The 27,009-nt window shown below is 29.5% G+C and overlaps 3 protein-coding genes across 9 annotated transcripts in view; 2 read left to right on the top strand and 1 right to left on the bottom strand.

Moving 5' to 3' along the window:
- The first annotated feature begins 293 nt into the window (after positions 1–293).
- LOC124427626 (putative leucine-rich repeat-containing protein DDB_G0290503) lies at positions 294–8,114 on the top strand. Of its 5 annotated transcripts, none has more exons than XM_046970782.1 (8): positions 294–762; positions 1,467–5,499; positions 5,701–5,870; positions 5,984–6,159; positions 6,221–6,431; positions 6,941–7,084; positions 7,479–7,643; positions 7,926–8,114. In XM_046970782.1, exons 2-7 carry the CDS (start codon positions 1,515–1,517, stop codon positions 7,629–7,631), a joined length of 4,839 nt encoding a protein of 1,612 aa, XP_046826738.1. In that variant the 5' UTR covers positions 294–762; positions 1,467–1,514; the 3' UTR covers positions 7,632–7,643; positions 7,926–8,114. The 5 variants fall into 5 exon arrangements, with proteins under 5 accessions (XP_046826738.1, XP_046826735.1, XP_046826736.1 ...); XM_046970779.1 differs by having other exon boundaries at positions 294–500; positions 677–762; positions 7,479–8,114; XM_046970780.1 differs by having other exon boundaries at positions 294–767; positions 7,479–8,114.
- Positions 7,870–21,520, bottom strand: LOC124427625 (supervillin-like). 3 transcript variants are annotated; one of them, XM_046970775.1, is made up of 26 exons: positions 21,174–21,517; positions 20,354–20,539; positions 20,014–20,145; positions 19,856–19,938; positions 19,606–19,738; positions 19,201–19,447; positions 17,741–19,129; positions 15,959–16,704; positions 15,056–15,785; positions 14,677–14,920; positions 14,297–14,570; positions 14,116–14,211; positions 13,824–13,992; positions 13,570–13,727; positions 13,172–13,413; positions 12,819–13,017; positions 12,588–12,739; positions 11,920–12,381; positions 11,631–11,781; positions 11,334–11,485; positions 10,977–11,249; positions 10,728–10,851; positions 10,413–10,607; positions 10,010–10,284; positions 9,750–9,905; positions 7,870–9,560 (listed from the first exon to the last, which is right to left on the bottom strand). In XM_046970775.1, the coding sequence occupies exons 2-26, from the start codon at positions 20,535–20,537 to the stop codon at positions 9,474–9,476; spliced, it is 7,053 nt and encodes a 2,350-aa protein (XP_046826731.1). In that variant the 5' UTR covers positions 20,538–20,539; positions 21,174–21,517; the 3' UTR covers positions 7,870–9,473. The 3 variants fall into 3 exon arrangements, with proteins under 3 accessions (XP_046826731.1, XP_046826730.1, XP_046826732.1); XM_046970774.1 differs by having other exon boundaries at positions 20,014–20,172; XM_046970776.1 differs by lacking the exons at positions 7,870–9,560; positions 9,750–9,905; positions 10,010–10,284 and having other exon boundaries at positions 10,472–10,607; positions 10,728–10,775; positions 20,014–20,172; positions 21,174–21,520.
- A 1,475-nt stretch (positions 21,521–22,995) lies between these two features.
- Positions 22,996–27,009, top strand: part of LOC124427624 (serine-rich adhesin for platelets-like) — a 42,579-nt gene continuing 38,565 nt past the window's right edge. The window contains exon 1 of the mRNA XM_046970773.1: positions 22,996–24,054. Coding sequence (XP_046826729.1) covers positions 23,932–24,054 — 123 coding nt within the window. The 5' untranslated portion in view covers positions 22,996–23,931. The remainder of the gene's footprint in view (positions 24,055–27,009) is intronic.

A 27,009-nucleotide genomic window follows, 5' to 3' on the forward strand; every position in this document is an offset into this window, starting at 1 on the left:
AAAGAAAGAAAAAAGTAATATAAAAAAAAAAAATTTATAATTGCATTCAACTTTCGTTAAATATTATCGAATCCACCGATGGTATCGTCTATAACCTGGTAAATTTCCTATTATTTGCTATCTAAGTTACGTAATTGGTTTGTTTCGTTTAGAAAAATATACACGTCCATACCGATTGGATGTTTCAAACGGTACATTAGGTAATATCCAATAGCTGTAAATTTTTGAAATTAATTAAGGGACAACTTCAAGCTCGTTCTTTTTAATGAAAATCATCCGACAGTTACACGCTTGAGTGTTATCCAATGTTATCTATTGGTTAATGATTGTAATTGTGCGTGAAAGATCATTTTAGGATAAATTAACAAATATTATATATTACTATATTTTTATCGTGATATTATTCATTAAAATGTTATTTTAGCGATGAATAGTGTCAAGTGATTAGTTTTTCTCATTAATACCAATTTATTAGTAAAGTAGGAATCTTGACGTCAGTGGTGCGTGTCTTGGATTTTGTTCTTGTAAACATTACGCTTAGAGGCCGAGAAAACTATTTCCTTTTTTTTTTATATGTTATATATATATGTATATGTATATATATATGTATATATATATACATATATAGGGAAATAAAGGATACAAGTTTTGTTGACGTTTTTTCGATCGATAATAGATCTGTGAATTGCATTGATTCCATGGAAATTCGTGAGATGTAATTATAAACTGGAATATGTAAAGTGTATTTATCTTCGTTGCTTGGTAAGGTTTGCGATCTGCCATTAAAATTTTCTGCAGTCTGAAGGAAAATTTAATCTTTCTTCTCGATAAATATTTTCATTGATTTTGATTTATTATTATCAACGCACCTTATTATCTTCAATGAAATATTTTTAATTAGCTGTCTTTCAAGTATCCATGCATCGTTTTACGCGCTGTAGATTGATTACAATTAAGTCTTAAATCTAAGAATCGGTGAACATATTTTAATAATTGAAAAACGATTTACCATCCATTCGTGACAATTTAATAATTATTAGACGAATGATATCAAATATGATCGTTACCTTTCAAACATATAAACCAAATTGATATTCTATATGAGCAAAAAATGCAACCCTGTAAGGTTATGAGCATCTGTATATAATATTTCTGATGACAAGAAAGCTAATGTGCATGCGTATATTTTCTTTTGCGAATAAATTGAAAATATTTTATTATTATATTTGAATTTATTCACTATTAGAAATATATTTGACTTATAAGAAGCTAATATTTTGCTATAAATATAATATACAAATGGTTTTCTTTTCTTTTTTTTTTTTTTATTTATTTAGTAATAACAAAATTATAATATATTTTCTATTCTACTTATAATAATTTGTCAAGTACATTTATATACAGAATTCTGTATTTTATACACACATATATACACATATTCAAGTATTTTTGCTTTTTTTTCACAGGAAACTCCATGCTGTAATATTTAACTGTAACGACCTTTCCACATTATAATGGAACAAGTAGATACAACATCAGATGAATGTATTAATAAAATCCAAGATGGAGATATCATTATAAATGAGGAAATAGTTAACTTTGTGGAATGTCCACATATAGAGAACGTGGTGAAAGTATCAACTAATATTGAAAATAAAATTGATAAAGATCTTCAGAGTACTTGTAAAACAGTGTTATCTGATGATATTTCTAATGTGCAGACAGATACCAAAAATATATTCAAAAATGAACTGCAAGCAGTAGATAAGGAACAGGAAAATTTAGAAAATGGTAATGAAGTATCAATTAAAGAAAATTATAATGATTCGTTTGAAGTATCACAAAATACGATTATTACGGATGCATGTGTGAAAAATACTGATCATCAATGTGCTGAAAAAAGTATTCAACTTGTTAAAGAAATTGATGCCTTATCCGAAAAATCGGTTGAAATAGATAATGGATCTAATCTTACATCAATTATGCAATGTAATAGTACAAAATCATCAATAATATCTGAGGAGGTACTAACAGATAATAATACAAAGAAAAACAAGAATAGTACTGTTTGTACAATATTAGATATAACAGAATCAGAAAGTGCCAATATTCCATGCGATGAATTACTTGATTCATTAAATCAAGTCTCCAATGATAAAGAACATTCCTTACATGAAACTGTTAAACAAATAAGTAAGGATGATGATAATCAAAACAATTCAATAGTTATGGACGCAGAACTAAATAAATTAGTAGAAGAAAATACGGAAGTCGTTGTTGTGACGGTTGAAACCATACCTGTTCCTTCTGATTCTAGCAAGCAGAATACAATGCCAATTGTATTGGAAGAAAGAACTGACATGATAAATGAGAAAGATTTAATCGCAACAAATAAAGAAGATGATAAAAATGATTATAAGAATAATGATTTGGAACTTATCAATTATCATCAAGAAGATAACAGCTCTGTAATAGAAGTGATTTCGACAGAAATTGTGCAATCAAAAGATGCGGAGATATGTGTATCAGAAAATAAGACTGAAAGCATAATCGAAAATGAATTGGATACAACATTAAAGGATACAATAAATGAAAAATGTCATATTAGAGGGAATTTACGAAATGATGATAATGAGAATGAAAATATTTCACAAAAAAATAACGGCAATACTAAAAAACAGAACATCTTATTGAAAATTGATATAAAGAAAGAAATAATAAGTGAAACCCATGCTAATATAGACAAAGTATCAAAAATAAAAGATGTGTCTATTAAAGATAATGATGTTAATCTTCCTGCATGTACAATAAATGCGAAATCAGATATTATAATTGAATCAGATATAGCATCAGCATCTAAAAGAAGTGTTATTCAAGATATATTTGATGATTGGGGAGTAGAAAATCCTGAAGAAGAAAATCAATCAAATCCTAAGGTACAAGATTCGGTAGAAATCGAATTGAAAAGCTTATTGGATGATCCTAAAAATATAGAAAGCATAGATAATACAGCATCATTAAAAGAACAAAAAATTTGTTCCAATGACAATAAATCTATTATTGATGTATCACATAATACTGTAGTTTCTGTAGATAATATAAGAGAACAAACTTTAAAGGATACAATAGAAGAAGAAGAACAAACGCAAAAGAAAGAAGTAACATCTCAAGAAAATCCTGTAACATCTATAATGCAAGAAAAATTAACTCATTCATTATCACAAAATCTTGGAAAATCTACACGAAATGTTACTCAAGATTCAGTTTTGTCTCATCAGACAGTACAATGTAATGCTACAACAGTTAAAAATCGTAATCGTCATTTAACTAGTCAAATAGTCTCACCTGCAGAAGTAACAGAAGTATTAAAGGAAAGATTACGAGAAAAACAAAAAATCGTCGAAGCACCACGTGGGCCAGATATATTCTTTGTGAAAAAAATAACGCAAAGATTATCAAGCAAATTAGCTGGTGGTTCTATATCTTCAATGCCAGCACTTATACCATTACCACATCCTGTTCAACCTGCAGATAATTTTAATAAGAAAGATACAGAAAATAATTCTGTGCAATCTACAAAAGAAGGAAATTCAGATAATAAGGAATTATTAGCAATCTTAGAAGGTGATGTTGATCCAGATTGGTCCAATTTAAAACCACCAACACTTATAGATGAGGGAAAAACTTCAGTAAACATTGAACATAATGAACTTAGTTCACCTCCTAAACTTGATCCTTCGGTCGAACGTGAATTAGCATTAAAGCAACTTCTTGAATTACCTGTAACACCATTAAGGAAAAGCACTCCTAAACGAAAAAAACCGCTTAAATCAGGACTCAGCAGAATATCTAAAAACATTGATAAGAATGTTGAAAATGGAAACGAAACAAAAGAGATTGTTAATATCGATTTAATAGATGAAGATATAAAATCTAATACAAATGATGAATCTTCTCCAGAGGCTAATGTTGTACGTTCAGCTACGCAAGAAGAACAAAGACATCAAGATATAACTGGACAAGATGTACGAAGTGATGAGTCAAGATCAGGTAGAAAGCGTAAGCCAACTGAAAAGGCAAGAGAACATGAACAGAGTATAACGAAACGTCAAAAAGTTTACAAAGGTAAAGTCTCCTTAACTAAGAAGTCTGAACCAAAACAAAATTTAATTGATGTTAATTCATTAAACAAAGATCAATTAGCTACAGATAATGTTGTGTTATCAGGTAGCACAGATAATGAAGGAAAAGAAACAGTAACAAAGGAAGTAACAAATAAACAATTTACGAATAAAATAGAGAAAATTTTACGGAAAGCTGAAAATTCAGCTGTTAAAAGACCAAAGCAAAGTCTTACCAAGAAGGGACCACAACCTATTGCACCAAGGAAAATGTTAAAACTCATGCGACAAAAAATGACATCAAACAAAAAATCTGTTAATTTAAAGACGAAATTGAATACAGCATCAAAGAAATCTAAGAGAGTTACAAAACCGCAGAAACGTACGGTAGATTCAACGAGTCCTGGAGATTCTAAACCTAAAAAGAAAATTATTAATGAAATAGATAGATTACTTCAAGATGAGGGAGTTGTAAATTTATTATACGACGTTGAACAGCCTGACAAAAAACGTTTAGTACCTATTACAAAATCACAGGCAAAAGTGATGGATTTACAGAAAGTACAACGTGAACTTAAAATCAGAAAAAAGTTGGTACGTAATGCCGTTCTAAGGTTGCGTACAACTACACCTGGTATAACGAAAGTATCACCTAGATCTACAAGAACTACTGTACATTCAAATGATTCACGAAATGATCAAAAAACGAATGAACAATCCAAAACTGTAAAGCCAACCACTGGATCTTCACCAACAGAATTTATATATCCTGCAAAAATTAGAAATGCTGCAGATGCATCCATTATAATCAGAAGGCATTCATCTAGTTCTTTTTCTAGTGCATCTGGTAGTCCTAGAGTTAGTATCGATGGCCCAGATAAACAGACTTCTGATAGTGTTCGAATAGATGAAGGTTCACATTCCCTCAGATCTATGAAGAGGAGACATTCGCAAGAAGATAGAATGCATATAAAAAGAAACAAAAAAAGGGAACAAAAATATGATACAGATAATGTAATTGCTTCAAACGAAGATAAAACAATAGCTATAATGCGTCCAAATAAAAAATCAGATATGAAAAGACCAGACAAAAGTTTTAAACAAATGGAATCCTTGGTTAGCGATGAAAGTAATAACGGCATTCAAAGTAAAGTTATTACAAGATCTAATGGTGCAGCTGCAGGAAAAGTAACGTCAAAAAGTAGAAAAACTGCCAAGAGTAAAGTCACTTTTGCAAAAGGAAATGACGATGAATATGAAGATTTATCAAAGGAAGAAGATGAACTATCTGCCTGTCTTGCAGAGGCAGCTACTGCTTTATCAATAGTGAGTGCCTCTAACCGGTCAGGTAATATTACGATGAATCGTAAAAACAAAGGTAAGCAATTGTTTTGGTTTTAAAGTATAGTACATATTTTTTATATATTTCATATATATATTATTTTACAGTAAAATTCTTATTACACTTTTTTTGTTTTGTTTTTTTTTTCTTTTTTACAAAATATAAAATATATCATAATTGCCTGTTATAAAATAAAAATATTAAAAAGAAGTTCATATATATATATACATATTTCAGTGAATCCAAATATTGCAAAAATATTGGAATTAACTGGTAATAAAACAAAAATAGAAAGTCGATGTCTATTCAGTAATAAGGAAATAAACGTGCGTAAGCATGGCTATCTTGTACAATTGATACTTACTCCTTCATCCTCTACAAAAATAAGAAATGCTCTTACACTTCAGGTAAAATAATATATATGTTAAAAAAGTAATGTTACATAATATGTCTAGTAATTATTGTGTCGTGTTAATAAATATTTTTAATATATAATTATATTTATCTTGCTCAATTATAGGTAATGCATGAACTTCGTGAAACATTATCAATATTAAAGAAAGATGATGACTGTAGAGTAGTACTCTTGACTTCAACTGGAACAAGTTTTTGTGAAGGGTTGGAACTTTCCACATTATTGCATCCAAACAAGGAAGAACGACGACTTCTTGCTCAAGAAATGGCAGATGCCGTCAAGTATGTTATTTTTAAAAAATATTTGTGACGCGACAGATTTTGGACATTCATATATTTCTAGGGATTTTATAAAAAGTTTAGCAACTTTTAATAAACCCATAGTAGCTGGCGTACAAGGTGCTGCAATTGGATTAGGTGTAACTATGTTACCATTATTTGACCTTGTAATAGCCAGTGATAAAGCAACATTTAATACTCCCTATGGTAAATTGGGACAAATTGCAGAAGGTGCAGCTGTTTTCACTTTGTCGCATATTTTAGGAAGTGCAATAGTAAGTAAATATATATATATATGTATATATGTATGCATATGCAGATTTCAAATTCTTTTTTAATTGATTTGTTTCTTATTTTTTTTTTTTTTATAATTATATAAACAACATTGATGTGACAAACAGGAATATATTTTTATCTAATTCAAGTAATTTACATAATTTAACATACAAACCATGAAATTATCTATCACACGCTTATGTTCTTAGTTTACGTTCTGTTTTGTTAACGTCATCAAATTTGCCTCGTTGAACGAACTATAATAACTTCGGTGACGCTGGCACAGCAGACGAAAGGTTAAAAACTAACACACATGTGTATTTTAAAAAATATATAAAGTGAAAAGATAAAAAAATAAAAATTTCAAAGTCGCATTTTATATATATTTTAAATATGTAATTTAAATATCATGTTATACAAAGATTATCTATATATATAAATCCTTATATCATAAAATAAGAATATTAACACTAAAAAATTATATGAAATATATTTTATATTATTATAGACAAGTGAACTACTTTTGGGTGGAAGAACTTTGACAGCAAGTGAAGCATTAAGAGCTGGTCTAGTTACTAGAGTTTTATGGCCAGACCGTTTCCAAGTAGAATTATTACCTTCTTTGAAGGCTATGAGTGAACAATCGTCTCAGGTAAAATTATTGCGGTTAGATTAAAATTTGTTTATAATTATCTTTATAACAGATCTATATAAATAGATAAAATCAATTCTATGAGAAAAAGATAAAGAGATATATATTAATCTTTAATGAGAATAAAAATAAGCTACATAATTAAGACCAAAGTAATTCTTTTATATTCTCTTTTGTTTTATTTTTGTGTATATGTAAATTATTTTGTTCCTTTCTATAATTAAAAATAAAGGTAAATAATGATTCTTAATATTTTTTTATATAAAAATATTTTTTCAATACATAATAAATATTGATGTATATTACTGTATAAAAGCATATACTTAAATTCTTATACAAAAATTTGCAGTTACATTTATTGCTATCAAGTGTGTATTTATTTTTTTATTTACAGTCTATGGAAGCAACAAAAGCTTTACTACGTCATAGTCTACGAAAAAAATTGGATGCAGCATTGGAATCAGAAACATATTTATTGATTCAACATTGGTGTTCTACAGAATGTCAACTTGCTATAAAAGCTTACATCGATGGAAAGATAGAATAAAGAATGATAATGGTAATATTTGTGTATAATTTTTATTCTACAAATATCATTATTAAATGTAGGATTGTGCCCAGAAATAATTAAGGATATTCTGGATATGGAAATAAAAAAATATTCTGTTTCTTGTAATCTTATATAGATTCCATTAAGTTAATCATTATTTATAATGGATTGAGCAATTCCACCAATTAAAAAGATTTATTTTAGTAAAAAAAAAAAACAAAAAGAAAAATAGAAGTATTTTAATTTAATTTAATTTTTATTATATATGCAAAGTAAAATTACATGCTGCAGATATTCATCGAATTCAGAGAAAGTATTGATAATACGTATATTCTGCACTGTTAATAAGAAATGGTGATAAGATTAAAGAAATGAAGAAACCAGATGTGAAATGAAAAGATGTGGTGATATTGGTGTGACATTTTACGTCAACGCACGATTATTTTAAGTATAAAAAATAAATATTAAATCATTCGATCAGATGGACTATTTTAATATTAGACCATTTAGGCGTATAAATTTATTATATATAAACATATATTATATATATATATTATATATATGTAACATGTATATAATATACATGTATATAATATACATATATATAATATATATATATACACATAACATACTAACACTTTTCTGCAATATGTCATTATTGTTAGAATAAAATAAAGAAGTAACTATTGTAAAAATACGATGCATTTGTATTCATTATGTATATTGATTGAAAAAAAATCTTTAAATCCATTTGCATATAAACGTTCGATATTAATTTGCTTTACATTAAATGTACAGCTGTGCCTTGGTCTATTATCTCTATATAATTAATAAAAAAATGAAATAAAATAAAAAAAGAAAAATACAAGAAAAATTAATTAAATTAATTGTATCAATAACAGCAAATATGAATTTATATAATTTGGATGTAATTGTGCATGTAATATTTTAAAAATATTATATTACTATTCATTATTTTTTTTATCATTCATATGTAATTGTTAAATCTTATTTGATCTTATTATTATACGATGTACCAAAAAGAGTTCTTTATATTTTGAGGTTTATAATATTAGATAAATAATGATATATAATGTGATATTAAAATGTAAATTTTAAAACAAATAACGCGAAGAACGCATGTTTTTTTGACGCGTATTACAATTTCCCTCCAAAATATATCTAAATAATAAAATATTGCAACAAAGACCAGTATTTCTTTATGTATACATTATAATTGTATTCTGTAATTTGAATAATAATGTATAATTTGTGTGTATTCAAATTCGCATCCTTTCTAAAAATGTCTATACTTTACTATTGGATTTATAAAGGACAGACGAATGAGATTCATAAAATATAATGATATATCATTAAATACTGTTTAAAAACACAGAATAATTTGTAAAGAACACAATATCTCTTGTACAAATATTACATATTGTAAAATTAAGCCATTCTAAAAGGTGTTATATTATCGATAAATATAAAGCTCATACAAATATAAATGAAATATTCACAAGCTAATTTGCATGTATTAAAAATATATGATAATTTATTATATATATATATGTATATATATAATAATAATAATTATTATTATTATATATATATGTGTGTATATGTATATATTATATTTCAGTGTAATAGTAAACATCGCGAATATATCAGTTAATTACAATCAATGGACAATTTTAGGCAACTCTTGTACATCAATTCATACATTCAAAAGTTAAAAAAGTTTAAAGTTACAAACGTTATGAAACAGTGAATTAAGATTTTATTAAACGCTTTACAAGAACACCTATTTCTCGTAAAATATATAAACCAGGCAACTAATCAAAACAATCCTACCTCTTTTTTGAGATTCACTTGCTTCCACATAGGAAGTTCTTGAAATTCTTCTTTACTCATTCCCAATAATTCCTGTGTAAAAATATTTCGTTATATAAAAAAAATCATAAAAATAATTCACAAATAGTTTAGTAACAAATATAATTAAAAATATAAAGTATAAAATAATAAAGTATTTTCAAATAAAAGGGCGTATCTATTAAATGTTTGTAGTGAAAAAGAAAAAGTAAAAGGAAATAATATATAAAATAGAAAACTAACTTGAAAATGCTGTTGAGATAAGTAAAGTTCAAGCCTTGTGGGATCAACTCCAACTGGTAGTGGTCGTTGTAATAATTGAGCTGGTGGGTAAGTGCTTTGTGTTAATCGAGCCAGCTCACTTTCAACTTTCAGCATTTCACCTGGATTTCGGCCCTCCTAATAATAAAATAAACATTATAATACTATTTGTATATTATCATGTAAGATTCATGCAGAATTTTTATTTCTGTAATTCCTTAAAAGTTCATTTTTATTACTACCTGCATATTTAATTCCGCAATATCGTCGCGGTATGTCCACGTAGGAAATAGATTTATAAATTGCAATGGCTCTAAGCCAGCCCAGACTAGATATATTGGGAATTTTGTAATATTTGGGTGAATACTTTCCCAATACTGGATTGCCATAGTCATTGTAGTTTTTCTTTCAGCTTGCCATCTTACTGCTTTACTACCAGAATGATCTTCAGCTTCAGAATCAGGCCACCATCCTTGCCATATCCATACCTCATTTTTATTGTCGAGTAAAAATAAGGCTGTTGAAAAATAATAGATATCTTTTTCATTTAGAAACTGTAATGTGGTGATATAAATTTTTATATCTTCTAAACTTATAATAATAATAATAATAATAATAATAATAATAATAATAATTCAACAATACCTGGCTGATTAACCTGATACAATTCATCTTGCAAAAAGGGAAAAGGAGTAGGCAGATGACCACGATGTAGACATAGTATTTCTGTTACTTTAAATTCTTTAGTAATACTGGAGAAATGGAATAATCTTGGTGTGTGATCTTGAATTTGATCTTTTTTTAAAGAAATATATAAAGTCTTATTCATTCCACCTAATGCTAAAAGAAACAACAGTTATTGTTTATAATCTTGACAAAAAAATTAATATCAAGGATCGATCTTTTAACAATATTCAGATTTTAAATGTTATTAAATATCAGATAATACAATAATCTTACCATTAAAGAATTCTTCAGGTTCTGCACCCTCATTAATTTCGAAAATGTCTAAATCAATTTCAAATGTTAATCCAAATTCTTCCAGTCGCTTATCTTTAATTTTATTAGCAGCAAACAATGCATTCTAAAAAAAAAAAAAATAAATAAAAAAAAATAAAAATAAAATGTAAGCCAAAAATATTGTAACTACAAAACATAAATATTTGATCTCATATTAGATAATTTGAATGATACAATTAAAAAGAATACCTTTCTTATGTGAGGCAATGCATTAGATCCATGCCACACATAGATTTTTGCACCTTTGATATCTAATAAAAGGAATGAACCTCGACTTCTCAATTGACGAGTGCTACAAGGTATTTCAGTCAAAAATATTTCCGATTCAAGTGTGCCTCTACAAATATACAATCTCCATTGTTGATCATATCTTTTATCTGCTTTTTTACCCATGTGTATTACCATTCCTCCAGAAAATAAATTTAAAAAAGCAGCTGGTTCATAACCTTGAACTACACGAATCTAATACGAATAATAAATACATTCGGAAGATAAGAAATAAATAATGTAAATAATTTCAATTTAATGAAATACCAATAACCATACCTGTGGTCCTTGTTCATTATCAAGTTCTACTGTAAGCAAAGCTGCTGCACCTTGTTCGTTTAAAGATGCATTTTTTCCTTGCCAAATAAAATACACCGAACGATCTCTTCCTTTTGCGGAATGTTTAGATTGTAACCCGCTAAGTTCACGTCCTAAATAAATAAATATATTCAGTATTATACATATAATAATTTAAAAACAAAAAAGGATAAAATAAAGAAAATTGAAAAATAAAAAAATAAAAGAGGAATATGTTATGATTATTTTTATAATATAGTAAAATTATTAGTATTTTACCAGTAATAGTAACTGAGTACATCCAACGTATGATGTAACTATCTCCTGTATAAAATTGTCCATTTGACAAATTATCCAATAATGTATGTGAAAATTCATCTATATGCCATACATTTATACTTGTAGTTTCGACAGTATATTGTTTCATTAACTGAAATATAATGGAAGCATTTTATTAATATTTTTTTTTAAAAGATATTCAAACAAATTAACTAATTTTTTTCGTAAAACAACATTTATTGATCATTATTTATTAACTATTATTCACTATCATCATGCGAATAACTACCTCATCATCATACCAACCAGTTCCTCTTCCTAAATGACATCCCTTAATATTTAAATCAACAGGTGTATTGTTTGGTTCTATTATAACATTCAAATTACATGGCTCTACAATTATTGTTCCATCGATTTGTTCTTTATCTTTAATAGTTTTCATTTTAATAATACCAGCAACATTTGGCCAATCAAGAAATTTTTCACGGAAAAGAACTGTTTCAACGTGTTGAGTTAATTTTGCAAATAAGCACCATGAAGGTCTTGTTTTTTCAGTTTTTATATCAGTAAGTAATTTATTACGTCTTCCAATCATAAATGCTGCATTGATTGGACAAATTGCACATTCTGTATAGTCATAACCTTCCTTCCATAATTCCGTGGCAAGACGGGTGGCAACTTTTTTCTTATTATTTGAGGCTCTTTTACCAGTCCATATATACATTTCACTTCCAAAATCAAATACCAGTATCTTTATAGAAAGTAGGATGAAAAACATGTAACAAAATATAGCATAGTAATAATAATAGTAATAATGATGATGATAATAATAAAAATAATAATAATAATAATAATAATAATAATAATAATAATAATAATAATAATAATAATAACAACAATAAAATACGCTAAAAAAAAAACTAGTAAAAAGATAAATAATAAAAATAGATTTTTTACCTTGTTCAAGTCCAACATTTCAATCTTTGGTATAGCACCCCAATATTTTTCAAGAGGAACTAATTCTTCATCCTTAACTTCATATATCATATTTGTATTAATTATAGCAGATTCGTATAATTCATCTTCATCGGGATGACCACCATCAATCACTAAAATTTACAATCACAATTAATTATAACTTTAAATCTATTAATATTAAATATATTAAGCAGTAACAAAAAATATTACCATCAATATCAGTATCTATGCCAAGATAATTCCAAAATTGTTTAATTTGACTTCTTGTACAAGTTATTTTATCTTCATTAATTGTAATAACTTGAGATGCTTGACAACCTAGATCTTTATTCTGCTGAATACTTAATGCTATTTCTGCTGCACGAGCTTTTTCAATAACATTACTGTATTTTCCCACATAATTATAAACCTATAAGCAACAATGAATCAAGATTTTTCTTATTTCCATATTAATAATAAAATATTATAAAACAATGAATTAAATAAAGAAAAGATCAATTAATTTTAATCATGACAATTAAGCATACGTAATACTAAGAATAAATCTATGAATAATATAATACCTCTGATTTTGTAACTAATACATAAGTATCACCACTATTGATACTATTAGCTACTGGTTCAACCAGTCTAGCTTGAACATGACGCCTGCCTTTTACCATAATCAACATTAAATCTTTATACGGTCGTAGTTTATTCATAGTATAATTTGCATCAGCAATATTTCTTAACGTTATAGCGCTAAAATCTTCCGTAGAAGCTAGTCCAGCGAGAGCTTCTACAGCCAAGGCTGAATTTTTAGCAACTAAAAATTAACAAATATTACACAATGTGTGCATTTCAATCTACAAATCTAATAATAGATATTTACATACATTATAATCATTTCGAAAAAATTTTCCTTATTTAAATATATTGACATATATTTATGTATTATTTACATGAACACATATATACTTACGTTTCTCTACGTTTAAACTTCTCATTACCTTCTCTGCAATTCCTGTAGAAACTTCAGTATACTCAGATTTTAAATCAGTACGCGATGCTAGTAATTTTATAGGATTTTTTGAAGCTGCACGCCTTTTCTGTGTTTGTATATTTCGTTTTTGGCCTAGTCTATGCGATAGAAAAATAAATATATATATTTTTTATTTCCTAAAGGATCGTATCTTTTTTTATCATACAGATAAAGTAAAATGCATCATTACTTACAATTCTGAATGCGATGTAATTACGTCAAAAGCATTTTCATCTAAACTAAAACGTTCAGTCTCACATTTTTTCAAAGATACTCCAGTATAGAAAGATGTAAAAGTTTCGTCATCTACTTTAGGAACAGATACAGTTGCTAACGCAGTAGATTTAGTTTTATTTTCTTCACCTAAAATATACATTAATATAACCATTATAAATGTTTTTTTTAATAAAGTTAATTTAATTAGATATAATAATTAAATGTAATTATTATATTAATGTATTAATTTAAAAAAGAAAAAAAACGAACCACTTTCGTCGCTGGCAGGTTCTGAGAAACTTCTTCTTACTGTAATAGGTGAATCTTTGCTTGGACTTGATGGTGTCGAAAGAACATCTTTTGTATCTAATAAAATTTAAATTATTATTGGACTTGATATAAAATAAAAAGTAAATGTTATCTTTAGCTACAAAATTCATTTTTAAAATACCTTTTCGTCCTTTAAATCTTTCCGGCCTTGGTCTTTTTTTCTTGTCTGTGATATTGTTTATAACTTCAATGCAAAGTGAAGACGAACTCTCTTCTAAATTTTCTGTTTGTTCCACCTTCATTTTACCTGCTACTGTAAATTTAATAGCATCTGGTGCAGCAATTCTTTTCTTCCATCCTTCTGTAGCAGATTCTAATTTACCAAGACAATCAGCTAATACACCTTGTCTAATCGTTAATTCTTCCTTATTAAACGTAGCGCTGCAAAGTACATCCTAAGGATACAAGAATATAATTAAAATATCAGAAATAATAACTAATAAAGATAATGAAAGAAATGTGTTTAATGTTATTACAACATAAAAAAAGAAATTAATTTACTGAAGTTTCACTCATTATCCGACGTTTCCAATTAGTATTGCCGCTACGTTGAAGTGCTGCTAATCGATCAGCAATACTCATACTTGGACTTTCAGCAGCTTCCGAAATAGGTATCGTTTGCGTTGCGCTACGATATAAACCTGGTAGAGTTGTAGTAGCATTACATTTCTCTTTTGTTATGTCAAATGATGTACCTTCGCTACTTAATGCATGATGACTAGCACTTTTGGACAAAGCAACATGCCTAAAAAAATATAATAAACAAAATATAATAAACAAAATATAATAAACAAAATATAATAAATTATATAAAATGATTATTCATTATGAGTTTCTGAGCATTGTATGTCTATAATAAACATAGAAATAATGTGCTTACTTAGCTTGTTTTGTTAATGCATTTTGACGTCTTCGAAAAATAGCTTCATTTTTAATAATACCACGAACTTCGCGGCTGCCCGAAGAAGACGCGTCATCGTCTGAAGACTGAGGTATTTCATTTTTAGGTAAATGTTTATCTTCGCTATTATATTTCTGTGACATAACACTGTCCATTTTAATATTATCTATTTCATCTAAATTGAAATTGGTTCTTGATCTACATGACTTATCCTGAGAGATTACTTTTGTAAGACAAGGCACTGTGTGTTCTTGTTTTATTTCAGTGTGAATGCCCTCTTTATCATCGTGTTCTTCTAAATTATGTAAATGATAAAAATCTTTTGACAATGTAACCATTGTATCTTCTTTTTCTTCGTCTTGATGTTGCTTAACATCTATATTTTTACTTTGCAGAAAAGTATCATTGTTAGTTGTTTCATCATTAGCATAATTTGAATCACATTTATCAGATGATATAGGAGTACTGCTTCTTAAATTTGAATGTGGCATAATATCACAAGTATTAAAAGCTTGCTGTTGCAATTCCTCTGATTCTTTTTTAAGTACAGACTTTATTAATTTCAAACCTTCAAGTTCAGGACTTTTAGTTCGAAATAGATTATTTGAATGGTAGGTAGAAGATTTTAAGATACTTTTAGGCAATTCATTTTGAGAACCAGAAGACAATTGGGTATTATCAATTGTATTTTGAGATTCTTCAAAAATACCTAAAATGTAGATAATACATCATTATTTTATTATTTTATTAAGTTTTATATTATTAGAAAATTATATCTGTTTCTTGTATTCTCACTATCATTTAATTTAAAAGATATCAAAACATTTAAAACAAATATTTATTACGTATACATATTATATACATGTAATATATAATTCTTACCTTTAGTTAAAGAAATTTTCTCAACAGCGTTTAATGGAGATATACGAGATGCAACTTCTACTTCTTCAGATGTAACGGGTTGTGTCTTATAACGAGTACCAGGTCGCCTTCGTAAATGTCTTTCCTGAGAAACTTTGTTTGATGAAGATGATGTCTCTGCTATGATTTTTTGATTAAATAATCTCACCCGATCTGCTAAACTCAATTTTGATGGATCATATTCATCATCAGGTGTATAAGTACTTTCTGCTTTTATATTAGATGCTTCATTGTTTGAAGCAGCATTACGTTGATTTTGTAATACAGCTTCTTGGACCTCTTGTAAAGTTACTGGTTGTGTATTAAATCTATCATTGCCTTGAAGCTTACGTTCTCTATAACGTTGTATACCATGTGACGCTTTATATTGTACATTTTGAGATGTACTTTTCTCTTTAGACGTTACATTCTCCTCCATATTTTTAAAATGTAAAGCCATTGCAGACACACTGTTACTACGATGTGCAATATAATTTTCTTCTATATTGCTTGTTTCCAAATCCGTTTTTGATTCATTCACAGGTGAATTTAAATTAATTTCAGCTTTCTTAGATATAGACATTTGGGTATAAAAATTTATGTTTTTCTCACAATTTCTATTTATAGCAAATTCGTGGGATTCAGATTTTATTTCACTTGATGTTTCTTTCTTGAGTATCAATCGTTTGTCTTTATATTCTTTATTGATTTTCTCGTCCACAGTTGCACTACAACAAATCAACATGAAGAATATATATTATTATTTTATTTTGATTGTGACTTAATTTATATAAAAATCTACTAAACATAAAATTTTGTTATTGCTAATCTTTAATAAATTTTAACTACTAATAGTAACAGTATATGTTTAGTTTTAGACTTTACAAAGATGACATATAGTTCAAATATACTTAATAATGAAAAGTATGTAAATTTGGTAATACTTATAGTACAGATATAAAAGATAAAGCAATAACTTTTCTTTTAACACAACAGTATAAAGAATCACATTGTTTTTAATATATAATGTATTTGTAAAAATTATATTAAACAATAGAAAAGATTCTATTTTGTAAAGAGTATGGTTAAACTGCAGTATGCATCCAACTGTCTGTGATTTCTGGTACCTATGAGGATTGCTAGGTGATCTATAATTAAACTTGGCACAGAATCAAAGTCTCAACAAACTCACATATTACCATTGGTACTAAAAATGTAAACAAATTCATATAATGTTGTACAGAAAATTTTTTGGGAAATTATATCATTGACAATAATATCCTACTATATTGATTATATTTATCCATTAATCATTTATACACATACGTACACAAACACACACACACACACACAATTTATTACTATTAGATATAATATTATAAGAATAATTAAAATATATAATACTCTCTCTCTTTCTCTCTTCTTGGTAATTTAGGAAGTAAAATTCATACTCTGTTAATATTACTTTTGTTGTTATAAAAATAATCAAATTGCTTATAATTATTAAATTACAACATATGACATCATATAAAAAAAAATAAAAGTTAAAAGTAAAAGAAACAAATATTTGTCTAATATCAATATATTTTTAATTAAAAAAATTAGTACAGATAAAAGAAATCTCAAAACATTATAAATATTAATATATATTTTTGATAAAAGTCTTTACTCAAAGATGGTATATATAATAGGAAAGAAATAATCTATATATAAATAAATTTAACGAATATACATAAGCGACAATATTATACAAATACTACATACCTATCAATGGAATCGCGACGGGTTGTGACTGAACTTTCATTAGACTGTGTTAAATGCGACCTTAAATTGTTACCACTCATTGATTTTATATATGATTGATTTTGCAACATATCACACAAAGAACTTGATTCAAGAGATCTTCTTTTATCACGTACAACAGCTAACTCGTTACAAATATTAGAAGGTTGTACATGACCAACCGATTGTGCTCGTTTTCGTAAAAACAAGTTATTTCCAGTTACAGATAAGTCACTTAATACATTTGTATCATGAATATGTAAGCGTACACGTGTCTCAATTTCTCGAGAAGTAGATTGTTTTAATATTGGTTTCACACAATCATTTTCTGACAATCCACTTGATCTAGATTGTAAAACACGATTTTTTAACATAGAAAGTTTCTTAGGAGAAGTTATATCCATATCATAATTGCATTCATCTTGTGAACTTTTTCGTGAACACTTCAAAATTGTTTTCTTAGGTTTATCATCGTGTTCGTCAGATTCTGTACTTGATTTTTTTTTCAATATTGGACGCGGCTCGAGCGAAGGAGGATCATTACCAGAGGATTCCTCTCTACTGTGCTTTTTTTTCAATATTGGCCTCACTTCAGAACCTTCAAATGTTTCAATACCATTTGTAAGATCTGTTGCAATAGTCACGTGATGAATAGTATTATTTGATCTTGTATTATTTGTAGATTTTCTTTTAAGAATTCCCTGTGGTTCTGGAGAACCAATTTGGCCATCTTCTCTATCGTCTTCTCTAGAAGACTTACGTTTCAATATAGAAGTAGGTTGAGGATCAGGGCTTTGATCTCGTTTTATAATTTCATCTAAAGACGATCGCCTTTGATTTTTTAAAATAGGCCTAAATTCGGAATAGTTGTTATCATTAAAAGTGACATCAGGTGAACAACTGCGCCGTCGAAGTATTTCGCTTTCATCCAAACTACTACGTTTTTTTAAGATACCATGCCTTTTATGAATTGGTTCTATCACAGATGGTGAAAATGTCACAGGTAATGTATTGTGTGACGTACTAGATGAAGATTGACCTGTTTCATTTTCAACCACCTTATGCTTAAGTATAGATACTGGTGGTTGACGTCCTGAACAAGAATCTTGTGGATATTCATCAGTTGATTTTTTTAAGATAGAACATTTACTTGGTGATACTGTTGTATGAATGTTTGCAGAATGATTTGTACATTTTGCCACATTTCTTGTAGGTGATACATTAGTTAAATGAATCTCAGACTTTTGTTTATGATTTACTGATAAACCACTATGTGATGCAAGTCTTTCTACTCGTTCCATAGTAGCTTTTGTCAATGCAGTCAATGCATCAACCCTTCTCGAGACTTCTGAATCACTATGACCGTCCTTACTATCAATTTATATAAATATTAAATAGTTGTTCGTATTAATTGGAAATATTAATAAAAAATTAATAATTACCTGCTTTGCGGTGTGTTACAACATTTCGTATTTGGAATAGATGTAACAGTTGATGAGGCATTAGGTTTGGAACGATGTGTGTTATAATGAAAATTAACACGCGATGAGCCAAGTTTTGATTCTGTATGCTTTTTTTGTGAGCTAGTAGCAGTCTGATGAGAAGCACCAGTATCGGAAGACAATATTGTATCGGATATGTGATTTTGTTTACTTGATTGTCTTGAACCTCTTCTTTCATTATATTCAGCTAAAAATAAAAGCTACTTTTACTGCTATTAATTTGATACAATACACATCAAATTAAATACATATAATGGAAAATTTGTATATCGCCAACAATATTAAGAATAATTTCGATTAGATTAAATAAAAAAATTAAATTCCTAATATGACTTATTTGCTTACAGTTAATTAAACGATCTGATGGAACTGCCTCTATATTGCTCGATCGATTTAGATATGATTTTCTTTTATAACTTTTATCTCTTTCTCGCACCGGATTCATTGTATTACCATTGTCTGAAGATACTGGATTGTCCTGCACATGCATATGTTGTTTATTACCACGTATGAACATGACTTATATGTTAAACAATGATTATATGGTGTTATTATACACATGCTATTTATTATATACCTATATAGAAATACTTACTACTTTAGTAGATAAATTAGCACTCAGTTGGGAGCCAGAAGGAGTAGAAGTTTCCAAAACACCTAATCGTTTTGATGTATTAACTGAAAGGAAAAATGTTTAAAGTGAAACATTAGAAAGTTTAGAAGACTAAATGACTTAATGAATATTATACTCACTATTCGATGATACAATAGAAGCAGCACGTAGCCTAGAAGCTTTAGTCTCACGAATATGCGTTACCTTATGTAATGCAAGATTTTTATGTTGATCTTTATTTTCCACTCTCTGCGTCGCACGATTAGACTTTCCTAACATATAGCTATTTTTTTTATCCTCTATTTTATCAGAATCAGAGTTATTTGATATTAATATCATGAAATTTTGTTAGTATTACATATGTTTTTTTAATAAAAATACTTGCCTATTTATACAAGACTATGATGTCTCATGATAATATCTTAATAATATACAACATAAATAAAATTAATAATAGTTCTTATAATAAGTTATACTTACTATCAGACGAACAAGGTATTAAATTCTTTCTAGGTCTGCACTCGGTATTTTGTTCATTGCACTGTATTTCATTACACTTAGAGGGATCAGTAGCATTTACACATTCTGATGAGTTATTTTCTGTTCCATTCGAAGAACTTTCTCCGCTGGCTGCCATCAAAACTGTTGCACCAGCAGCTACCATTACTAAAAATAAATACTATATTACACCTGACATTGCCAATTTCTCTTGATTCCTATTTTGCCAAAAAATAAATTTCCAAAAATCATGCAATTCTTAAAGGATCATTCACAAGTATTATGACATATGTTAAGAAAAAAAACCTAATCTATAATAATATATATTGCCTTTTTTACCGTATATCTTTCAAAACTATTCTTAAACTTTATCAAAAATCGTCTATAGATACCTTATGCATACTTAATAAGAATCAATTTGTTATAAAAAATAAAGTTCACAAATATTTGAATGTTTTTCATATATCGCAAGTATATTCTTACTCGCATAATTGGGTCTTAACGGTGAATAAATTTCTATAAAATATATATATATATTCTAACAAATATTATATATTTCGAATAAAAAGTAATAAATATAATCAATGTTATCAACGATTAAAAATTAAAGAGTACGAGAAAACAAATAATAGGATAAGAAGTATTATCATTAAATTATAATAGAGAAAATATTTCGTTAAGGAGAAAGTTTCTTTATCTCCGTTCTTTTTTTTTCTTCTCTTATTTCTTTTTTTCTTTCCTTTTTTTTTCTTTATATATATATATATATATATATATATATATATATATATATTCTACCTACTTATTTACTGTATCCTTCCTTATGTTGCAGCCATAATCTTGCTTTTAAAAATAAGTCTAGAAATAATCCCGAAAGTAGTCAATAATACGGATCAATCCGTTATATATTATCACAGTTATTAATACTTATAAAAAGCACCAATTCGTAAACTATAGAATACATATAAAAAATCACGGAACACCTATTGTATATATCGCGTATTGGAAAAATATTACGATCGACGGGAAAAAAGTATCGTCCCTGGAAATATTGCACAGGTATTACTCATCTGATCACGATTTCTCTTGTAACTGCCAGTAACAGTCAGTTGTCATTTACAGTTTACGAACACTAGCGATCCACACTTTATTCCACCGATAAGGTAATCGTTCTAGAGAGCGAATCATTGATAAATTCTCTTACATAGTGATCGAAAATAGCAATAGGTAATGCAGATTTTATCGCTCTGTTTTACCATGAGCCTTATGTAACGTTATCTTTCTAATGATTCATAAAAAAAAAAAAAAAACAAAAAAAAAAAAAACAAAAAAAAACAATTAAAAAAACAATTTCAATAAAATTCATTTTAATATCGCAATATAATTTACTTAGCCAAACGATTCGTACGATTAAAATCACCGACTAATTCTTCTAATTTTGTTATATGCTTACAATAATATTTCTCACATTTACAAATGCATTTTAATCAACGATCACGATGACTAGACAAGTAACACAACCAACTTGTTATTTTAAATTCTCTTATATATATATCTATATATATATATACACGAGTGTTTTTTTTTTAAAGAAGAACCTGTAAAAAAAGAAAAGAAAGAAAATATTCTAAAGACGAATCGGTATTTTCGACAGTACATACAATTTCCTAGAACAATGGGATAGTACAATTTTAATCCGATAGATGACCCAATAATCGTCGATATAGCAGTTGCGGGGCAATTAATTGTACGCAAGACTACCTATCTACCATCGTTTAACATATCAATGATTGTACCGTTGCTTTCATGCTCTTCACAGCCTGTTTGCCAGCCAGCCTGGCACGGTAAATGATATGTGTGTGAGTGCGCGAGGCTAAAAGTGCCAGCCCTCTGTTGTATTCGTTGTTGCTGTCATCTACGCGTCACGATTGTCTCGATTTTTGTCGACGTAGATCGACTGTCGGCCATTGCGTGCTACCGCTATTGCTATTACTGCTGCTGCTGTTGCTATTACTGTTACTGTTACTGTTATTGCTGCTGCTGATACTGCTGCCGCTACTCCGCATATGTTCTCTCAATACTCGCACGTGCGCGCGCGTTAAAGAACGCGAGCGAGAGTGTGTGTGTGCGTTCCGCGATTTGCGTTCGCGTATCCCTCCGAAAAGATGGCCGCCATGAAAGTGTACGGTGGTGATGTTGACGTCGTTCGCAACGAGGCTGCGTTACGACCTCAAGAAGCGTGAGGAAAAGATTTTAATAACTCGAATGCGTGTGCCGCATTGGCGGTGGAATTGTGGAAAGAAGAGCACGATATTTGGGAGAGAAAACGAGGCCCTCGATAAGAGCCGCCGCCGGCAAGTGCGCTATTCGTTGCGAGGTTTCTCTCGCGGTGCACGAAGATAAACGGGAAGGATAGAGGAACGCAATAGCTAACAGCCGTATAGGATACTATCGAGAGAAATAAGGAAGGAAGAACGTGAGTGAAAAACTGTTTCAATGTGTGACCAGTGAAGAGATAGATAGAGAGTGAGAGAGAGAGAGAGAGAGGAAGAGTGAGAGAGAGAGAGAGGAAGAGAGAGAGAGAGAGAAAGAGTGTGTGCGAGAGAGAGAAAGGGAAAGAGAGAGAGAGAGACAAAGACGAGTTTGAAGAAAGAAGGAACGGACGAACGAACGAACGAAAGCATTGGAGAAAAAGAGAAGGTCTGGAAGAAGAAGAAGAAGAAGAAAAAGAGGTGGAGGAGGAAGGAGGAACGTGACCGTCAACGTTGGAAGGGTGTTCGACGAGGAGTAAACGAATGAGGAAGAAAGACGCGCGCGATAAAAAAGGGTGCCAGAATTGATAGAGGAAGGAGAGTAGGAGGAAGAGAAAAGGAGAGAAAGGTAGAGCGAGAGAGATAGAAAGACCGAGGGAGAGAGGGGGAAAAGGAGAGATAGAGTGTGTATATGTGTGTGTGAGAGAGAGAGAGAAAGAGAAGAGTTAGAAAGGAGGGAGCGAGAGAATGAGATAGGGGGAGCGCGTGGAAAACGGGGGTGATATACGCGAGTGAGTTGTACGGGTAACGCGGGTGGTGCGCTTTGGTGCCGCGAGTGAAAGAAATGCGCGCGTGAGAGGGTGTCTCTCGAGCCTCCCTCAGAGCGTGCGAGCACACCAACATATCCTCGTTTACGGGAGTTTTTCGACGCAACCCAGACGACGACTGTGCCTACCGCGTCGACGCACGTATCGAAAGTTTCGTGCTTTCGAAGGAGGGACGGCCATATTAATCCGTAGACCCCGCCGTCCGAAGCTCACTCAAGTTAAATTTTGTGTTTTCTCAAGCATTGGATAACGCTTCAATCGTGATTCGAAATTGAAAGGCTTGTCGTCGCTTATTGTGATATGTGCGCGCGCATGTAACTACTACGAACGGTTTGTTAAAAACGAGAAGAAACGAGAAGTTATACGCACGATTCGGTTCCACGTCCTTTCGGATGACGGTGCGTATAGCTGGTGCGTGCGCGACGGTACAAGCGTGTACGAGCGTGTGCGAGAGTGTGCGAGCTGTCTCTTCCGCCGCCCGATGTCCCTGTGCCGTCCTCGTCGTACCGAAGCAAGTCAGCGGTTCACCAACACCAGCGTGTCTTCTCATTCCTCCAACGCTACTACTACCACCACCCTTCCTAGGCCCTATGCTACTCATGTAGTGAGTATTTTCACTTATCAATATTAAATTTCCATGTAACGACTTTATTATACCATCTTTTTTACCTACTTATATTTACTAATTGCCACATTGCGTCTACCAAGACTATCTTTTATCAACTATTGTTTTATCTCTTATGTTGTTTCCTTTACTGCTTCCTTTTTTTCTTTTTAACCATAGATAAGGTTTTAAATAAACTTGTATAATAATAGTACTTTGTTACAATGACTTTAATCACTTAGTTCTACAATTTGTGAGTCACCGATAACAATCAATGTCTTATCGAATGAAAAATGTTTAAGGTTGTCAATTCATGCTGTTCGCTTTATTTTTATACCATATATTTCTCTCTTCATTATTCTATATCTAATATCAATTAATACTGTTCCTATATATTTGAAAATAATATATTTAAAACATTATATGCACTCTAATAGTCAGCGGTTAGAAATAATAGCTTTGAATCTCAGAAACTTGGGTGACCGCAGTAAGACTGAGTTATATCAATAGCTATAGAAAGAAAGTATGCAGAAAAATGTCTTTAACATTTATATATTTTATTATTATCTAATAATAATGCATTACAATCTGCTTCAATAGATGATTTGTTTGATAAAATTACTATCAAACAAATCATCTATATATATGGAACATGCATGTGAACCAAAAATAATTACATATTAATCTTCATATTATATTAACTATCTGTATTCTGATATTTATAACGTTATTCAAAGCAAAACATACTGATTGAATTCATTATAATATCATGTGTGCATAATATGGTACATATTACAAACATAACCTCTAACCCGAGGTAAATAAGTAATTGATAGACAGGAAAGTCTTGAATGAACTTATAAACAATGAGTGAGTCACAACAACGTGAAAGTAAAAAAGATATTGTGTAACATTATTTTGATAATACATCTGTTTTTCATCAGTTAAAAATAATGATGATATCGATAGAGCAACGAGGATCTTACAGCGAGACTTGAAGATGTCACTGTCAAATTCGAAAATGAGACAGAGAGAGAGAGAGAGAGAGAGAGAGAGGAAGAGAATGAGAGAGAGGAAGAGTATGAGAGAGAGAGAGGGTTAGAGAGGGAAACGGAAAGCGAGAGAATTCTAAAGAGTCGAATGTTTCTGTACTGTACTACCGGTCGAGCGAATAACGTGGAATGAGACCAGGCTTACCTTTTTTGCCGACTTTTCTTTTTCTCTCTCTCTCTCCCTCTCTCTCTCTCTCTCTCTCTCTCTGTCTCTCTTTTTATCTTTCACTATTTCTCTTTACCTCTGTCTTTCTCTTTAATTTTTAAATACATACGATAGATAGAAGCATTCTATCTCAATACTCTGTCCTCTTTAAATGCTACTTTCTACTATATTCGGCCTTTTTATTCTGGTTCTCGAAGACAGTCGAGAGTACTTCGTATTTCATGGTAGTGGCGCTACGATGATGGCGCGTGCGAGGTTTGAACTTCTCTCTCTCTCTCTTTCTCTCTCTCTCTCTCTCTCTCTCTCTTTCTCTCTTTCTCTCTTTCTCTCTCTTTCTCTTTTTGTCTCTCTATCTACCTCTATCTATCTCTATCTCTCTGTTCTTCCCTCCCTTTCTTTCGCTTCACTGGTGATTGGTGAATTTTTTTTTTTACACATAAGGCGCGTGAATTGCATATTGCATCGTGCATGCATCGCATATGCATTTGTGCGATCGCATGGATTAACATTGAATAATTTCGTTTCTCGTTCGATCTTATTCCAAATATTTTATTTCTTTCTTTTACATTATTTTTTTCGTCGTCATCGTCGTCGTGTCATCGTATTGTCGTCATCATTGTCCACGTCGTTATTGTTTTTACTTTCTATTATTCATTGTTCTATGATAATAAATTCATTCTTTCTTTTGATTTTAATCCTCTATGATATAATTTTTGTTCGTGTTTAATTATATAATGTGAAATAATACATATATGCAATATAGCAATTATAGCAACTATAATAAGTAAACGTAATAATTTCATGGAAAAACAAAAATGATATTAGATCTATAAAAACAGAAAAAAGAAAAAAGAGAAAAAAAACACAGATATATGTGAATGTGTGACTTCAAAGTTATAGAGGATTAAACAGCAAGTTATAGAGGATTAATGTATCGATAATATATATATATATATATATATATATATATATATATATATATATATATATACATATATTGTATTCGATTAAATGTTACGTTCCATTTCATTTCTGTATATGTATGTACACAGATACATAAAAAAAAAACTTTCATCGGTTTTATATGATAAGACAGCTGATTATAAATTTTGCGTGGTCTCATTGAACAAAATCTTTGATGATACAGGTTAACATTAATAAGATTACTTGTGCTTTATCTTATCACCGATGTCTTTAATCTTGTCTTTTCGATAATGCTAAGACACGATTTCATTTCTTATTTATATGATGCATCAAAGTTGTGCGCGCTCGCATGTATGTGTCGTTTGTTTGTGAGACACAGAGAGAGAAAGAAAGAAAGAGAGAGAGAGAGAGAGAGAGAGAGAGAGAGAGAGAGAGAGATCGGACTTTCGAAAGTGAGTACGAGAAATTCGCATACGGAATAGTCGGAATAGTAATTCCAACAATACGATTATCTCCTTAATTGTGCAAATTGCTTGAGTCAATTTTCAAAGCCGATTTATAATCGCCGTATATGTATGTATATATATACATATATATACATACATATATATATATATATATATATATATATATATATATATACATATATGTATATATATGTATATATATATATATATACATATATGTATGTAAATGCATGGCTCTACGTATATCGTCGTTATTTCTCTTCTGAAAGGGATAATTTTCATCATGCTCTTCGTCATATTCTCTACATTTTCTCCCTTTAGTTTTTTTTTCTCACTTTTTCTTTAT

This window comes from Vespa crabro, chromosome 10, assembly GCF_910589235.1.
Source record: "Vespa crabro chromosome 10, iyVesCrab1.2, whole genome shotgun sequence".
NCBI classification, from domain to species: domain Eukaryota; kingdom Metazoa; phylum Arthropoda; class Insecta; order Hymenoptera; family Vespidae; genus Vespa; species Vespa crabro.

What these genes read in the sequence shown, in the direction of transcription:
- LOC124427626 (XM_046970780.1), top strand. Translation starts at nt 1,515, where the DNA reads ATGGAACAAGTAGATACAACATCAGATGAATGTATTAATAAAATCCAA. An exon ending in GAAATGCTCTTACACTTCAG is followed by an intron (nt 5,871 to 5,983) that starts GTAAAATAATAT and finishes GCTCAATTATAG; the next exon opens with GTAATGCATGAACTTCGTGA. An exon ending in GAAATGGCAGATGCCGTCAA is followed by an intron (nt 6,160 to 6,220) that starts GTATGTTATTTT and finishes ATATATTTCTAG; the next exon opens with GGATTTTATAAAAAGTTTAG.
- LOC124427625 (XM_046970774.1), bottom strand. Translation starts at nt 20,537, where the DNA reads ATGGTAGCTGCTGGTGCAACAGTTTTGATGGCAGCCAGCGGAGAAAGT. An exon ending in AATACCTTGTTCGTCTGATA is followed by an intron (nt 20,173 to 20,353) that starts GTAAGTATAACT and finishes CTGATAAAATAG; the next exon opens with AGGATAAAAAAAATAGCTAT. An exon ending in CATAGATACTGATATTGATG is followed by an intron (nt 12,740 to 12,818) that starts GTAATATTTTTT and finishes TGTAAATTTTAG; the next exon opens with TGATTGATGGTGGTCATCCC.